The sequence below is a fragment of the Artibeus jamaicensis genome, unplaced genomic scaffold (assembly GCF_021234435.1).
Source record: "Artibeus jamaicensis isolate MK-2021 breed Jamaican fruit bat unplaced genomic scaffold, CSHL_Jam_final contig_859, whole genome shotgun sequence".
In the NCBI taxonomy this organism is placed as follows: domain Eukaryota; kingdom Metazoa; phylum Chordata; class Mammalia; order Chiroptera; family Phyllostomidae; genus Artibeus; species Artibeus jamaicensis.
Window position 1 is genome coordinate 1,222,713 of NW_026521989.1, and position 17,894 is coordinate 1,240,606.

At 58.0% G+C, this 17,894-nt stretch overlaps 2 protein-coding genes across 3 annotated transcripts in view; one reads left to right on the top strand and one right to left on the bottom strand.

Moving 5' to 3' along the window:
- The window catches only part of STS (steroid sulfatase), a 73,689-nt gene extending 64,445 nt beyond the window's left edge, over positions 1-9,244 (bottom strand). Inside the window, exon 1 of one of the 2 annotated variants that reach the window (XM_037157405.2) lies at positions 9,091-9,244. The gene's annotated coding sequence lies outside the window, so the exon portion shown is untranslated. Of the gene's footprint in view, positions 1-8,474; positions 8,560-9,090 lie in introns of those variants that run through there. The other variant, XM_037157408.2, reaches the window with a different exon arrangement.
- Positions 7,848-17,894, top strand: part of PUDP (pseudouridine 5'-phosphatase) — a 31,658-nt gene continuing 21,611 nt past the window's right edge. Inside the window, exon 1 of the mRNA XM_037157410.2 lies at positions 7,848-8,080. Within this exon, the coding sequence (XP_037013305.2) occupies positions 8,011-8,080 (70 nt within the window). The 5' untranslated portion in view covers positions 7,848-8,010. The remainder of the gene's footprint in view (positions 8,081-17,894) is intronic.

The window sequence follows — 17,894 nt, forward strand, 5'->3', positions numbered from 1 at the left end:
GCCCGCTCCCACACGCTGCGGACACCACAGCCCAGGGAGGCCGCTTCCAGGGCCTCCTCGGAGCTCCGGCCGCTCTGTCTAGGGGCAGGAAAGGGAAAATAAAAACAAACAAACAAAAAAACAAGGAAGAAAAGACCCAACTCTGCATCGCGATTTCCAGGAGTCCACTTCTAAAAATAAAACACGGCTTCTCTGTAAAGGTGGCGCGTGCAGTGCCCTGAGGCTCTGGGGAGGCGCTTGGGTAATTAACACATCCCGTGGCTGCTGGCATAGTTGACACCTTAGTGGTAGCCCGGGGTGGCGGCACCGTGGAGATGCTGGGAAGGTGCTGTAACCTGAATGAGCCGGGCCGGGTGGTGCTGAAAGTCGACATTGGTTCTTGGGGGTCTCTAGACAGAGCTCGAGTGGCAAAGCTGTTTATAGGAGCTAGTGCGCCAGGCCCCGGCGTCCGAGGGACACCCGCTCACAGCCCGCTCCGCAGCTTGAACACGGATGCTGAGCGTGAGACTAGAACTCTGCGTGTTTCCTGCTGGGGCTGCGTCCCCCCGGCCGAGCTGCGCTTCTGGTGGTCCTGGAAGGAGGGCATGTGGAGGGGGCAGCTTCGGGCTTCTTCCTGCCCCGGCCCCTGCTATGAGGATGAAGCAGCAGCAAGTTCTGCTTCAGGCAGGTCCTCTCTCTGAAAGGCACCGACATTCCCCCCCCTCCATTCCACCCCATCAGCTCCTCCTGAGACTGGGGTAATGGCCCTGCTCCGTCTGAGAACCCCCCCAGCACAGCCCCCCGCTTTCTCTTCCTCCTCCTCAAGGAGCTCTTGCTGAGCAAAACGCCAATGGCTGCAAGCTGCCCCCCTCCCCCGTCGTTGCTCATCGGTCGCCGAGGGCATCAGTGGTGTGTCTATGTGTGAGTGATTCTGGGGTGCAGCCCAGACCGGCAGAGCCCCCTCGTCACGGGTCCCAGGCCTCCCCAGGCTTGTCAGGAGGACTGGGGGGACAGCCTCCGTGTCCCCGGAGAGGCAGATTCTGACCTCGGCCTCTCTGCGGGGTGTTGAAAGACTCTTCACTGGGCTGAAGAGAGAACAGCGCATCCCTGGGGGGCGGGCACAGGAGCCCAAGGCCTCAGAAAGCTCCTACCCCAGCTGGGAGGGGGGGGCACACAGCGTGCAGCCCCTGGCTGCCTGCACCCAAGGCTGCCCCGGGCTTCACTCACCAGTCAGCTGGCACTTTCCACTGGGTACCCCAGTATAATCAACGCTCCCTTCCACGATGCACCTCAGCCAGGGACACAGGCCTCTGCAGCAGGGGACGGGAACTCAGTCCCCAAGCTGCCACTGGGCAGGCTGTGAGACCTGGGAAAGCGCTTTAGTGCCTGGGGCACCGGTCTTGTCTGCTGCAGGGCCCCAGGGTCACAGGCGCAGGCAAGGTGATCGATCTGAGGTGAGGGCCTGGGCCAGTGTGCCTGGCACCTGCACAGGCGTCCCTCTGTGGCAAATCCTAGAGGACAGGGGACAACAGACGGCACCTAACGGAACTACGTGGGCCGTCGCCGCGCTCTGAGGGCACCCGAAACAGGTGCTTTGTTCTCTGAATCCGTGTAGGTGGTTCCGGGAGTTTTTCAGGGTGCCACCTGGCTGACGTCCCACAGTGATGGCGCTGACCATGATCGGCGTCCCCCGGGGACCCCCAAGCTAAAAGTGGGCGTCCCGCCGCACGGTGGAGTCCACAGAGGGAAAACCCCAGCAGAGAGAGGGTGCTGGAAAATTCCAGAGGCCCCCAGCGCGAGGGCAGAAAGCGGCTCTTCCAGGATTAGCGCGCGGGGACTCATTCTCCCAGACTGAAGGTGAGGACGAACGTTTGCTCACCACCGCATCAGGGCCCTGAACCAAGGCCACGACAGGGACAAGAGAGACGCAGCGCTCACAGAAGGGGTCTTCCCGGACCCCGTGCACAGGCAGAGCACCGGGATCCGCATGTCACCTCCACCTGTGTTCCCTCCGTGATTTCGGCAATGTCACAGGTCAGCTGGGCGGCTCCGTGTCCCTCGGAGATCCTCCCAAGCCAGGCACATGGCGCTGCCACCCTCACCGAGTGCACAGAGGCTGCCACCTCTCGAGCCCTCTCCTGCATCCGGTCCTCAGGGCCTCCCCAGTGAGTCCCATCAAGGCCTGGGGCAGCAAAGCCCCTCAGAGACTTCCCCAGGCCCACCACACCGGTTTCACCCGCTTCCCTTAACCTATTATTTGGCTCTCCAACCCCTGCAATTATGTAACACACACACATCACACATATACGTCGTATATAAATACTTACAGTATATGAAGACCTTTCATCTTGAGCTTCTTAAAGCCACATGTACATCTATTGACATATATGTGTATATCTTTCAATGAAATGTGTTTAAACTGTGTACAATGACCTCTCCTGTACTTTTAGAGAGAGGGGACAGGAGGGAGAGAGGGACAGAAACATCAATGAGTGGTTGACTCTTGGGCGCCCCTAACTGGGGACCTGACTTGCAAGCCAGGCATGTGCCCTGACTGGGAATTGAACCCACGACCCTTTGGTTCACAGGCCCTGGCTCAATCCACTGAGCCACACCAACCAGGGCTCCTCTTAAACTTCCTAAAACCACGCCCACATGCTGTATCTTGTACATACCACACTCATTTGGGTATATGCTAGATTTACTAAACGTTCCATGAAGACATGCCCTCAAGTTTCTTTACACAACACACCCAACTGTTTTAAATAACCAAAGTGTATATTAAATACACATGCATTTGGATACACACGTCACATACATACATTATATAATTGTATATAAATACAATCTATATACAATTTTCTCCCTAATCTTCACTACTGGGGGTCCCTCACATTCTCCTTCTGTGCAGTTTTCAGTGTGAACGTACGCTCTAATCTCAATGCATCGGAGCCCCAAGGCCTCGTCCCATCCCACACTGGTCCCCAGCCCCAGCAGGTGGGTACGCAGCATCGGAGAGTCCCAGGGGACCCGAGCCTTCATGCGTGTCCTCCACGCCGAAAACCATGGTGGGCGGGACCCACCCAGGGGGAAGCTAACAGATCTTCCTTTCCCTTCACCCTGCGTGGGCGGCGTGTTTGGGAAATAAAAATGAGCACAGCACTGGGGACCACGGAATGGCAGGTTTTCACTGTGGACAAGTGGCCTGTGGACACCGTGCTTGCGCATGAAGGAGGGACGGGGACACCACCCTTTCCTGGTTTAGGTTATTGCGGGGAGGAAGAGGAGGTGGTCACCCAGCCGCTCCCACCTGCCCGTTGCGTAAGGCAGTCAGATCAGTCTGCTTGCCGCCCTTCTGGCCTGGCGGCATTATTTCCATCCACGCTACAGAAGGAAAAATGGGTTTGATCTGGTTGACTTTTACTGTTTTTTGTTTTTTTTTCTGATGGTCTCCAGAATATACCTCCCCTCCTCCCATGTTGGTACAATCAGGAATGTATTGGAGTCTCACATGCACGGCCGATCAGGGTTCAGTTCGGACGCCTCCCTCCCAGACGTGAGGGAAATGGGAAAACAGGCAGAGTGCTTGCTGCTTGTCTGGAAGGAGGCAGCTGGCCCAGGCCTGGCCCTCCTGCTCCCCCGCCAGGTGCGTGGCCTGAGGCACTGCGCTGCTTCCTCTCAGCCTCTCTGTCCTCATTTACGCAACAAAAATAAGTATAACGACAATAACTGCCTTGGCCTGGAGAGGTCCAGGGGATAGGGAAGTGGTGGTTGTTTAGAAAGCAGCAAGCCGTCCTCGTCCTCATCACAGGAGGGCCGGTGGCCACTAGACTGCAGAGATCCTCAAACAAAACGCCAGTTCTAACCACACACGGCCCACGGCTCCCCAAACCGGTCTCTCGGCACCTGGCTGGCACAAGCACCCTGAGAACTGCCAGGAGCACCATGCGGCCTGGGGGGGTCTCCGCCTGGCATCCACACATGTCCACTGGGCCAGGGATATTCACACACTGATGCTCCGGAGGCTGGAGGGTTCGCACGCAAGGGCCCTGGGCAGCCCTGCTGGTGGTGACTCTGGGAGAACAGACGCAAGGGACGCACCAACACCGATGTCCCCGGGGACCTTCGCCGGGAACACTCCTACCCCTCACAGGCACTGCAGGGAGGCGGCTATGCCAGAGGATTCCGCCAGACCCCAAAAGGAAGAGGGAGAGGAGAAAGGAAGAGAGAGGGACCGGGAGGAAGACAGAGAAGGCAGGGAAAGGGAAGGAGATGAGGGCTGCCCGGGGCGGACCACAGAGCCGGGCCCGCTTCCAAACATAACCGGGGCTGCGGCTCCTTTCCAAACGCAACATGTAAGGCAAACAGGCAGCCAGAAGCACCCCGGCAGCGAACAACAGGAAGGTTGGAAGACGCTGAGACTGAACACACACTGGCATATATGAGGTGGGACTGCCCCCCTCCCCAAAGAAGCCCTCCTGGGATTTATCTGTAAAAAGCTGTGTTTTTATTCTGCCTTGTTTAAACTTCAGTCCCCTTCAAAGGACTCTCCGTGTGAAGCGATACGGCTACCGAGACGTTTTTCCCACTGCTCAAAACAGTTTTTGAAGTTGTCCATTCTGATGCCTTTCAGTGCTTCTGCGGGTTTTTTTTTTTCATTTCACCTGTTCCCCATCAGCAAAATGTTTCGCTTGAAGCACTCTCTTTCATCCAGAGAAACACAAAAGTGGCCAGGGGGAAGATCAGGTGAACAGGGAGGATGAGGCGCAGGGGTCATGGGGTCATGCTGTGTTTGGTCAAACGCTGCTGCACACGCAGTGTGGTGTGTGCAGGTGAAACCACCCATCGTGAAATGAGAAAACACCTTGAAAGGCTTAAAAAAAATCACCAAAGCCAAACCCAGCCTCTCACAACAACACCAGCTGGTGCACGGATACAGATGGGTTCCTAGAACACTCACTTGGCGGGGGGAGCCTGGACTTCAAGGGGCCCATCCTCCAGATCACAATTCTGGGTTTTTGGGGCCCCCCCTTGTTTCTCTATTAATATATATCTACAGCTACCCTTTTTTTTGTCTTATGATAAATGTCATGCTGCGTTTATACGTTGGTGAGAAATTACCGTGTTTTTATCGGCCCCGCCACTGCTTAGTGAGTTTTGCAGACCACCTTGCCTCAGCTCACTGGATCTTCCCCGGGGCATCCGATGTTGTCAAGGAGAGTCAATGGTGGTCCCTCGGGGAAAACAGTTTTACAGGAACGCATTGGGACAGCCCTCCTGGCTTGGGGGGGGGGGCTCAGCTGCTTGGAGCGTCACCCCGTACACAGAAAGGTTGTGGGTTTGATGCCTGGTGGGGGGGTGTGTGTGCAGGAGGCAATGCAATGGATGTTCCTCTCTCACCCCCGCTTTTCCTCCCTCTCTCTCTGAAATGAATGAACACACATCCTTGGGTGAGGATTCTAAAAAGTAACTAAGTAAGCAAATCAATCAGTCAATCAAAAGGGTTTGTGATTAGTGGGAGGAAATCTGTCCCAATCTTCACAGAAGCTGCCCTCCGCTGTGGGAGCAACGAAAAGCTAAAAAGCATTCGGTCCGCTGCTTAGAGCCCACGAGAGAGAATGTGATTTCACTGCTTTCCAGGTGGGCTTGTGGCAAAGCGGCCTCTGAGTACTCGGTGCTGTTGGAGGGGCGGAGGGTCCGCAGCCATGCCAGAGACGCTCCTGAAGAGTGTAGAGAGGGACTTAAGCAGGAGCCAGCCACGTTTTCAGGTCCTTGGCCTTCCCACTGCCTCTCTTCCCCAGTGGCCCTGAGGTCTCCACAGCTCCACCCCGAGAGAAAGAAAGAAAGAAAGGGGAACTCCCCGCCAGCACTTTGGTTCCTGTTAGCAAACAAAATGGACTGTCCTACAACAACAGCCCGAGCTACCAGGGCTAGGAGAGGGTGAGGGAAAATCTCATCAAGGGTGTCTGCCCCGGCACGCGTGACACCTTCCTCACCCGAAACTCGGTGTTTGCTTAGCTTCTCAACACATCTCTAGGAGGCTTCACAACCCAGGCCGCTCCTAACCTCCTTCCTGGTACCACCTGCACCTCCACTCCTGCATCCGGCCACTGCCCAGTTTCGAATTCTTAGTCTCAGCATAGGGGGGCGTATGTACCCCTTTTCAAAACACTCCTTCTATCTCAGGGACCAGCAGAAATGTAATGTTACAATGGGCAAGAAAAACAACTCTATGTTTTGTAGATCCGTGGGTGTCCGACAATGGAAAGAAACTGAGCAGCGGAGTTGTAAAGGCTCCATCCAGCGGGCGGGCACCGGCACACTGTGGGCACTCCACCCATGTCAGTGGGACGCATGCGTCACGGAGAAAATTGTGTCCCCCAAAAAGACACGTGGCATTCAAACTGCCCGGACTTCAGGAGGTGACCTTATTGGAAGAGGCAGTTTTCACCGAGGTAATCGACCAGAAAGAAATGTGCTCCTCAGGGTGGGTGGTAACCTGTTATGACGGCTCTCCTTCTCCAAAGGGTAAATGTGGGCACAGATTTGGACAGGGAGGAAGAAGACCATAAAGAGAGCGGGGGCACAAGAAAGCCACGTACATGCGAAGGAAAGACACCTCAGAGGACATGAAAGGGGCTGACATGCCTCTTGTGTAGCCCACCCACCCACTGCGTGACTCCTCCGCCCACAACCTAAGGCAATCTGGATCACAACCCACTAACCTACTGATCAATTTCCTTTCATGAGGTTCCGAATGCTCAGTGGAGAATCGCGTTTGGATCAAATGGGGGACACTCTCTTTACAAGAACAGCTCTGTACAAAGATATAAACTCATTGAACATGCACAGTTGGTAGTACGGAGCTTGCCAGCCTCTTCTCATTTAAGATCCCATTTGACGCACGCGGAAACTGAGGCATGAAGGTTGCCCTGCCCGGTATCCTTGCGGAGTTTGCTGAATCCAGTGCACACAGGTTGGGCATGTCACCACCAACACACACTCACATTTTAAAGTCTCTAGAACCTTCTCACCTCTGCTTCTTGCAAGGTTCTCTCCTGATGCTTAAACGTGCATGGACAACACCACAGAACATCAATAGAAACTCAGACAAAAGTGTATCCCTGACAGAGGGGTAAAAATGCTTTTCAGGTTGTATTCAACAAGGTTGGAAAAGGAAGAAAACTCAGAGCAAGCAAAGACAGCTCAGAAGAAGGCAAAGACGGCAAGGTAGTTAAAAAATTCTTATGAAGTGTCTTTCCTATCAGATTCCGGCCTCGGGGGTTTGCCCGTGGCCCGGGCACCAAGCAGGATGCTCGGGAGGCACGCTGGACATGCTGCCGCCAAGGTTGCAGAACCGAGCGCCCTGCGCCTGCGCCCGGCCGAGCACTGGGGGATCCCGAGAGCCAGTCGGCAGTGACCCCAGCCCGAACATCTCTGCGCCTCTCCCCCCAACACCCGAGCCCAGTCCCTGCAAGCTTTCCCTCCTTCCGCGCAGCACGCCCTTTCTAAATTCAAGCCGTGCACGCTGCCCCGACACTGTCCGGCTCTGCGCGGCCCCCGGAAGGAGCATCCCGGCCCGGCTGCGGGTGTAAAAGGATCTGGGGTGCACGGGGAACAAACTCATCCCCACGCACGGCTCACACGTGGAAAGCCACAGTGCGCGTGCGCAGAACGTGCCCGCGATTCTCGGAGCGCGCGTGCGAGAGCGCCAAAGGGCGCGCGTTGGAAGAGGCCCAAGGGGCGCGTGCACAGCCCACTTCAGACTGCGAAGTGGCCTGCGGAAGCCCAGAATGCGCGTGCGCACTGGCTTGGAGGTGGGGCTGACCAGGTGGCTCGGAGCGCGCGTGCGCGTGACCGGACCAGGGCGCGAGCGCGAGGAGGACCCGGGCCGTGCCTGCGCTGAGCGTCTAGGCGCGCAGAGCGCGGCCCGGAACGTGCTTGCGTGCGTGGCCCGTCGGGGCCGGCAGACGGGCGCGCGCACGCGCGCCTCCTCCCCACCCCCACCTGCCCGAGAACGGCGACGACACAATGGCGGCGCCCTTGCAAGTACCGCGGCCCGTCACCCACCTACTCTTTGACATGGACGGCCTTCTTCTGGGTGGGTAGCCTGCGGCCGCCTCCCGCGAGGGCTGTCCGGGGAAGGCGCGGGAAGGGAGCGCGGGCTCTCGAGGCCGGAGGCCGCGGCGGAGCCATACCCGGCACCCTGGGGCCGGCCGCGGGGCCACGTCAGGCCGGCCGCGCGCGGGGCCGAGGCGCCGAGGCGCCGACGCCGCCCGGGGCACTCACTTCCGGTGGCCGCGCCGCGCGTGGGTTACGGCGCAGGAGGGCGCCGCGCTCGGGGGGACCCCCGCGCCGCGAGGGCTGCGGACGCGCGCACGCCGCTCGGCCTCAGTTTCCTCATCTGCCCAGGTGCCTCGACGACCTCCCCCCCCTCCCCGCGCCAGTCTGCCTGCCTCGGGGCTGCAGGCGCGGGCGCAAAGAGGGGCACACACCTTGCCTCTAGCAGGGCATCTTCCAGGGCAGCTGTCCTCAGCCCGCCGGTTTGGGGACATCTGACCATGTCTGGAAGGCATTTGGAGTGCCCTTGCTGGAGGGGGGGGGTGTTGGGGGGTTGCTGTGTTCCGGGGGGTGGAGGCCGGCGCTGCTGCTGCACCTCTGGCTTCACAATGCCCAGGGCGGCCCTACACCGCCCCCCCATACACATGCCACATACCCACCACCAAGTGTCAGAGTGACCACGCAGCTGGGCATCACCAGGGAGCCCCCACACAGTGTGGCACCCAGGCCCCAACCCACAGCTGCCCACTCGGGATCCGCATCTGTGCCCGGGAGTCTGAAAGTGTGAGACGCACGCTGAGTTAGGAGTTGGAGACACTTGCGGTCCTGGCTGTGCCAGTTAACAGCCCCTTCCCCCCGCCCCCAGTCGGTGGGGATGGGCCCTAAGGTCACCACCTGCCAAGGAGCATTCAAAGAAGAAAACGCTCAGTGTATAAATATAACTGCAGAGAGAGGGCCCTCCCTGAGCGCTGCCCCAAGCCTGAGCCTGTAGCCTCAATAAGACTTCTTAGGACTTAAACAAGGCCCCCATATTTTATGTAGAGTACTGACCTGGTGGGGATGGTCATAGGGGATTTCTTCAACTCTGTAAAGTCCTGGAATGCCAGAGGAGATGCTTGCATGGACTGATTCAAACCCAAAGTGCCGTGAGTCAGAGAGGGAAAGTGACCTGCCAGAGGTCACACAGCCCACAAGGCGCAGAGCCGAGAAATGGTCCCAGATGATCTGACACTAAATAGAAGAGATGTTCTCATCTTGCGTGACTCATGTGACCTTGTCCCCACTTTTGCATGGCCAGGTGGTTGAGTAGTAAGGAGACCGGTTTTTTTTAAAGGCACACAGACAAAACACCCCATTTATTCATGAACCCAGAGAGATAACTAGTGAATTCCTAAAGAAAAAAAAAATCCCCAGAGAGGTTAGTAGTGGGAGAGAACAGAGTAGGCAGCCACTAATTCTGATGTGACTCAGTTTGACAAAGCTGCTGGGGTTCGCGAGGACAGTTGGGAAACATGAATTTCTCTGTTCAGGTGGTCAGGCAGCTGTACTGTCAAACGCCTTAGCCTCTAATGAAAGGTCCAGAGAACCTCTTGTGGGAGCCTCGTTAATTTTAATGCAGACCGAGTTGTCTCATTAAAATTAAATTTATTAAACCTCTCAACGAGCGGGATGCTTGCTCAGGATTTGAGACGCCATCCCTGTACCCTGAAGCGATGAAATGGGACTTTTGTGGCCCTGCCTGCAGGGAGTGACCAGCCAGGGTCTCCTGTTTGCTAGTTCACGCAAGTTGAATGGTGGAGCACCTGGCACTGTTGTGTGGAAACTGGGAATTGGTGGCGCCTGGGAAGACAACACCTGCCTCTCCCCCACTGGCCGTTTTCTGCCCTTTTTTTCCTCCTTCCCTGCCCTGGCTGTTCCTTCAGGTGGTAGGCTTTATGCAATTCTTGAGAAATGTACGTTATGTATTCTTTGTCTCTCTCTCTGCCAAATGTATAACGCCGTATGTTTTAGAATGTGCTAGTTTATCTCACTTAATCTACCCAGTTATGCCTGCTCTAATTCTTAAGTACGTTGCTGAAGCCTCTCTTGTTGCTGTAACAATGAATCATCAGTTTATCTTGCATTCTTTTGCCGTAGGTCTGGTTTGGGGCACTTTGCATGCATTCCCCCCACCCCCCGAAGTTCTGTTCATTTAGGTAGCCTCCATACTTGATACTTGGTTTTCTTTTCTTGTCTTTTTCCTTTTTTAAATTTAAGAATGTGTTTCATTGACTTGAGAGAGAAAAACAGAGACACATCAATGTGAGAGAGAGACATCCGTCAACTGGTTGCCTCCCACACACGACTGACCAGGCTTCTACCGAAACCTGGGTGTGTCACCAGACCGGGAATCGAACCCCCGACCTTTCTGTGTACCGGACCACAGGCCACCCGAGCCACCCCCGTTAGGGCCCGATTTTGGTTTACAAGGAAGTGAACTCGAACTCGGGTCATTTCCTTGAAATTCTTGTATTATAGGGGCAGTTTGTTTAATGGGAGGGGAATGAGGAAGTAAACTAGAGATTTTTGCAGGGACACCCGAGTGCTTTTCTGTGTATTTTGAAATGCTGTTCTTCCTTCAAACAGAAAGGACACTTGGGGATTCAGTTTTTATTGACATGAGGCAGCAGTTGGCTGTGACCCAGGTAACGCTTTTGGCTTTCCACGCCATCTAGGGAAAGAGGAAGGAGGGCCAGGGTTACTTTTAAACCAGGACCGGCTTCGGGAGGAAGAGGAAAGATGGCCAGTGTTTTGCAGTGTGCCGGGCCCTGCCTCCGCGGCTAAAATTGGGAGCACAGAGGCGGGCTCTTCTCTCCAGGAGGCAGGGAAGTGCCTGCCCTAGAGCAGCACTTAAGGGAAGGGACACCACGTGAAATTTCCCAGGAGCAACGTGAAAAAGGCGGAGGACACAGACGTTCGTGGAATGGCGCATTTTGTTTCCTGGCCTACTATCCAAAGTGGTGTCATTCGACATGTAATCAGGGCAAAAAGTCACCGAGGTTATTTCCCGCTGATCTTGGGTTGCTAGTCCCTGAAGTCTGTGCAATTAATTTATAGTCCGAGCAGGTTCCAGGTCAGAGTGCTCCCATTTCCAGTGCTCTGTAGCCACGTTGGGTGTGGCCACGATATTGGGCAGGGTAGGGCAGAGCTTCAGAAAACCACCCACTTCTGATAACAGGGGCGGGCGGAGGTGGGAATTTTAGTATTAGTAAAATGTGCTCTAACGTAAACTGTGTTTTCCGGGTGTCTGATGCTGTCATCACTCAGGGCCTTTAAAAAATCAGCCGGGAACAATACGCTTATTCTCAAATTCATAACAGGTAGGTGGGAAGTGAGACCGTTGTGTGCGGGGCATTACTGGCCCCACCGATTCCAATCCGCCGGGCCTCCGCAAATGCGCAGGGACTGCAGGGTCTCCCTGCGTGACGCGGGGCCCCGCCTTCATCCAGCACCGTGCGTGACCTGTTCTGCCCCGGTCCGCACGTCCAGCCTCCTCCCTGCCACGTAAGCAGCACCGGAGCCGGTTCGGAAGTGCCGCTGGCTGTGTCCGGGGCCCAGGGTACCCCGTGCGCCCCTGGGGGGGGCTGGGACTCTGCCGTGCTGAGCTGGTTCTTCTCAGTCACGCCGCGTCTGTGGTCGGAATCCCACCGCACACCGTCCTGGTGCCCACCTCAGCGCGGCGGCTTTCTGTAGGCACCGGAACCCGCAGAGCGGACGACAGAAATAGAATGTTACATAATAACAGCGCCTGCCCTACATTAGCTTCCAGGAGAATCCCCAGGAGAATCCGCAGACAGGCTGCGGCGAGGGGACATTCACAGTTGAGACGATGCACACCAGTGCATGCTTGAGTTATTGTTTGTTAATCACCCTACGGTTTTCCAGACGGACAACCGTGCCCTTGCTTTTGCCCCACTGTGTACACTGGCGTTGGGCCCCGCGTACTACCTACAAGGGTGGGTGGAAGGGGCAGACGATGAGCTTTTGGGGGGCAGTGGGCTCGTATCACCTCACGGGGCTGCATCTGTAGGTCCCCCGAGAGCCCCGGCACCTTTTCAGCAGGGAGAGCAGAAGAAAGGGTCCCCGGGGCTGCCTCCCTGCACATGTGGAGGTCCCAGCTGGAAGGAAGGACCCTCACACGCTCCTCGTTAGGGAGACCCCACCGCCTGTGCTGTGGGCGTGGGGCCCCGTTCTGGGTGGTGGGCAGGGGCGGCCACGCTGGGCCACACTCACCGTCTGCCCGCCTGGGGGGCCAGCAGCACACGCTGCGTGTTGATTCCCTTTGCTGGGGGGAATTTGGTTCCTCCCACCTTCACGAAGGAGTGGGCTGTGGTGGGCAGTCGGGGGGGAGGCCTTTGGGCCCAGCACGGCCCGCAGGGACGGAGCTGCTGATCGGGCGTTCTCATGTAGTTTACTCACTGACTCATTGTGGTGGACGGAAGCTGGCCAGGTTTCTGGGACACAGCAGAGGACGCAGGGGCGTGGAACACCTGTCCTCACGTCCAGGGTCCAGCAAGATGAGGAGTAAGACGCCAGCAGGGCTCGGGACAGGTAGGAATAGGCTGTGCCGCGTGTCCGAAAATTTGTCGTTACGAGAAAGCAATGCAGTTACGGGCCGGTGTGGGTCACTGCAGCTCCCCTGGGCTCTGCTTGTGCGTCTGTTCCAGCCAGCTGCTCCTGGGCTGGAACACGCGGGACGGAAGTGTGACCTCGATGGCAAAGTGAGACCGCTCCATGGGGTTCTGTCCGCCTGGCATTGGGACGCAGTCTGCAGCAGAGTCCCGCCTGGGCAGGCTCGCGGGGCCTCGGCTTGCTCCCCCCCGCCTGGCTCGCCCTCCCATCTGGCTTGACGTGGAGGTACAGCCTCCCAAACGGGATGTCGTCCTGGGGGTGACTGTCACGGGTTCTCTGGAACCCATCTTCCTTTCTTTGCTCTGCACTTCTTGCAAAGCTGTGCTTGGGGATTCATCCGTCCCTTGGGTCTCTCTGATTATTGGCCGAGTACTTTGATTATGGTTGGGGTCTGTGTTTCAACTGCTGAAATTTCGCTGTCAGCTGCACTCTGTCATTTTTCAGGGGTAGAGTCCGGTTTCATGGGATGAGAAAGAGCTGGGGAGATAACCCCACCCAGGCAGGGTCCCCTGACCCTGCTCATTACCTGGATGTCCAGGTGACTGTCACATCGTAGGACGAGACATTTCAACAGTGGTCGCTGCACAGCCCATGGCTGGAAGGTCCCACAGTGCTACCCCAGCATGGGCTGTGCTTCAAAGTAAAGTTTCTGCTGTCAGCTGTCTGAGAATCGCAGTGATGGATAATAATGGCAGCTCTTGCTCTGTGAACACAGCCACTGATGTCTGTCGCCACAGGAGTGGCCGCCTCGGCTGTACGGTGAGGGCATCTGGGGTTTCAGATCGCCTGCCGGGCATCTAACAAGAATGTTCCCCGAAACATGCCAGTGGGGGTGCACCAGCCTCCCTGCCTCAGACGCTTGCTGCCTCCACCTTGCCTCGGGCAGAACGACCAGGAGGAGGGCCACGCTCGTGCCTGACCCCACACTGCTGAGCACGGTTTTGCAAAAGAGCTCTAATCCTCTGAGTGCACCAAGCAGCCGGCCCTTCTTTATTGCATGTGTTTATTATTAGATCCAGGGAAGTCAGGCCCCACTTAGGGAGCCGATGGCGCCTCTGTGCAGGCACCGGGGGGACTTCTCGCCAGCACCTAACTGCGTCCATCCTCGGCAGTAACCACGCAGTGTGCCTGTCTTCATACGTGTTGTCTGCCTTTTCTAGTGATGGGCTGGGCCTCCCCACTCCGTGCCCTGGCTGGGAGGCCACGCGTTCAGAAGAAGAGCCTGGTCTTCATGCCCCTGTTGGGGCTGGTGTGCAGGACTCTGCAGGCCTGGCTTTTGCACTGCCATCGGGATGAAAGGCTCCCCCTGGGTCCTGGTGCCTCCCGCTTCAGGACAGGGCACCTGCTCCTTGTCATTGGGACGTCCACTGCCGCTGCCCCGCCTGCCTTCTCCCCCCAACGCTCGTGTGCCTCAGCGCGAAGTATGCTGAACCTCTCACTTAAACAGAACGAGAGCGGCTGCTTCAGCCCTGCGCGCTGGCGGCACGCACTCCGTGCTCTGGCCACGGCTGTGTGGGCGAAGGAGGCTGTGCTGAGCGGCTCGTCCTCCCCTAGGTCACCCCTCACTTCCGTTCTCCGGAGCCCTGGGCCCTAAACCGGCCCCTGAACACTTTCCAAGAGAAAGCGTCTGTGTGGATGCAGTAACCGTCAGTGCTGCCGGTGGTGTGTCCGGTGCCCCCTCCCGGGTGCTCGTCTCTCCAGCTCGGGTGTGTGCTCACGCTCAGACAGGGGAGACCTCTGGGGCAGCCCGTGGCCGCCCGCTGAACTGGCCTTCCTGACCGCTCCCACCGCATCTCAGCGGCTCTCGTTAAACCAGTTGGGCCGTCAGGTCGGGCTGACAGCAGCCTCATTGTGCCCTCGGAGTCGCCCAGGGGCTCGGGTGCCATCCAGGAAGCCAGCTGCCCCAGCCCGAGGAGGTGGCTTCCCATCCCCAGCCCTCGGGTGGGGCCGTCCAGAGTGGGGGGGCCCCCTCTGCTGCTGAGAGTTTGTTTCCCGACAGAGCTTTCAGTTTAGAAAGAATGTAAGGAAGGCCTGATAGGAGGACCTGGGGGCCCCTGGGAGCGGGGTGTGGCTAGATGGCTGTTCGGGGTGAGAGACAGGGAGACAGAGGGAGAGAGAGATGGGTGTTCACTGCGCAGGAATGAATTCATGAATGGAAGTGTTTATAGCACACCGCCAAGTGCCAGTGAGAGCACCAGCTACAGGGAGTGGCCGTGGCTCCATCCCTGGGCTTCCGGGGCTGCAGTCGGGGGCGCTGGGGGCTGTGGTCCAGGAGCAGTAAGTGGGGTGTGCGTCGTCGGAGGAAGACCTGTTCTGTCCCGCTGCATTACCCTTTGTCTGCGGGGCTGACCCAGCTCCTCGGGGTCCTGGGGGTGGGCTGGAGGCCCAGGGTGCGCCTTCCGGGAGAGGGTGTCTCCGCTGCTCCCGGCTCAGCTGCAGGGCTGGTTCAGGGGCAGGAGGAAGACTCTGTAGCACCGCCTAGTAGACGCGGTAGGGGAAGCTCAGACACGCGGGGAGACCTCCAAGGAGGCTGTGGCACGGGGGACGGTCCCGGGGCCAGTGTCCAGAGCAGCGCCAGACGCGCCGTGCCCTTCGGTGCAGAGACCCCAGTGAGCGAGCCCCCGCTGGAGGTGATGGCTGGGTCGGTCTGCCAGGGCAGGGCAGTGGAAGACCCCCAGTGTCCCCTTGCCCACGCTGCTTTTCCCTGCCCTGCAGCCGGGAGGACAGAGAACCTGCGAGAGGACCAGGGAGGGGTGCCGTGCATCCTGTGATCTTTGAGCCTCGTTAACCCGTGTTAATGAAATGGTGGGCTCCGGCTAATTGCATCCTGGCACCTCCTGTGTGCGGACTTGCCCCCTGTAATTATCTTCAAAGCTGTGGTGGCCGGCACGGCCAAAGGCCAAGGTCGGGGCCGTGTGCCCGCATGGGAGCCGTGCTCACTGCCTCATTCCCCTGCATCGGCACTGGGCTGGCTGCACCTGCTCATGGGGACATGGAAGGAATAGGTCCCACTCACAGAAAAGACAGGGTGAGCACTCACGCCAGGAACGTCTAATCTGACAGAGACCCCGTCTTCAGTATTCATGCCGTGGTCGCGTGGGCCCCGCTGTTCCATCTGCGTGGCGCTCACGTCGCCGTGGATTGGCACCCACTTGAGTGCGCCAATGAAGGGGTGCAAACTGTAGGTGTGGGGTGCCCCTGGGGTGGGGACAGGCTTCCCCAGGCGGAAACCTTGTACTTGGAAGTGACACCCCCAGACCTGCATCCTTAAAGCCCTTCGCACACCTGAGACGCTACCTGATTTGCAGACGGCCCCGCCCTCCTCCGTCCGATAACGCTGTAGTCCAGGTTGCATCTTAGCACGCCAGGAGCATAATTCGGTCCCCCGGTCAGCGACGCTCTTCCTCCCGAGGGTCCCTTCCTTGGGTGCCAGCCCTGCCTGCCCCGGTCTTCTGCGTGGCCGACACACAGGCCTGGCGTGTCACATGTCTGCAAGTTCAGGCGACGTCTGAAGTGGCTGCTGTGCCCTTCCGTTCAAACCCTCCTCCCCTGCCAACGTCGGAGGTGCAGAGATGCCGCTGTTCCTGATCATCCGATTTCTTCTCATTCAGCTCACGAATCTCGCGGGTTTTCACCGCCACGATTAAGGGCCCCGAACAGTGTTTGAGTGCTCATAAATATTTATCAGCTTAACAGCCTGTGTGCTTGGTAACCCATGTTTATAGAGCTGCACTCTTTGGGTCCCTGCACGCCCCTCCCTTGACGGAGCTCGCCAGCGCAACCTCTCTGAGTGTGCACTGACCACTTCTGGTCTGATCAGGGGCGACCGTAACCAGGATGCCGCTGAAGTGCACTTGACCGTCCCAGCGGCATTCCCACGGTGTCATCTTAACCTGCCCGTGGGAACTAGCAGTCGAAGTGTGTGTTGACAAGTCCACCTGCAGCACTGCTACCCCAACAGGCCAGCCTCACTCAACGAGTACACGTAAGGAAATAATACGTGGCACCCCCCCAGTTACTCCCCCGTCTCCGCGAACATCTCTCTCACTGCTGTGGGGCTGGAGAGGGGGGCCTGTCCGTGAGGGAGCCCCTCCCCCTCCCCCAGCTGACGTGCCCTCTGCATTTCTTCAGCTGCGTGGGTGTCTTTTCACCCCAGTGCGGTCAGTCATCTCGGAGCTTGCAAGAGTTCTGCCTTTTCTAGCAGACTTCCCGGGTGCGTCCACGTTCCCGGGAGATGGCTCTTAAACAGGTGCTTTAGTTAAAATGAGGTCCCTAGGGTGGCCCTCATCCCACAGGACTGGGGTCCTTAGAAGAAGAGGATGACACAGACACACCCAGAGGGACAGCCATGTGAGGACACAGGGGGAAGACGGCCACCCACACGCCCAGCAGGGAGGCCTCAGGGGCGGCCAGCGCTGCCCTCCCCTGGGTCTCTAATGTTCCTCCTGCGTTTACAGTGGAGATTCTGCCCCTCCTTTGCCCCGACCCTCCCACAAACAGCCCGTGATGCCACAGCGAGAGGACTGCTCATGACTTGACGTCCTGGGAGGAGCCCCTTGACCTGTCACTGTCCCGAGCTCAGTGCACCTCCTGCATTCACAGTGACACGCTCTGCTCTCCATTGAACGCATCCCTTCTGGCGACACTGCCCAGCAGACCTGTGGCAGGGACCCATGGTAATGACGGAAACAGAGGAACAGAGTGGGAGGCCCCGGGGGCCAGACCTGGGAAGCAGGGGCGCCGCCGAGAGTGGGCGGGCCAGACCGTCTTGGCACACCCTGGCATCTGCGTGTGGAGGACGGTGGCCGGTGGTCCTGTGGCCGGAAGACGTGGCGTGCACGCATTCTGCATTCGTCCGTGCTGCCTGGGACCCCGGGCAGCGAGCCAGGGAGGGTATCGCTGTCGGCACGGCAGCAAAGGCACATGCACCTAGACCTCTCTGCCTATGTCTCTCTCCACATTTGAAAGGGACTTACATAATGACATTCACCGAAAGCAGTGTCTCGGTGGGCCAGTACAAAATGGAAACGTGGAGACATGGTGGCGGAAAAGACCCGCACTCGTGGCATCGTGCGGTGGCTGGGAAAGGGCCGAGGCTGGTGTGCCCTCTGTCGGCGGGGGCTGGGCTGGGGCTCAGCCCTACACGCTGCCTAGCCGCCTGTGACCTCCAGCTGTTCACCCAC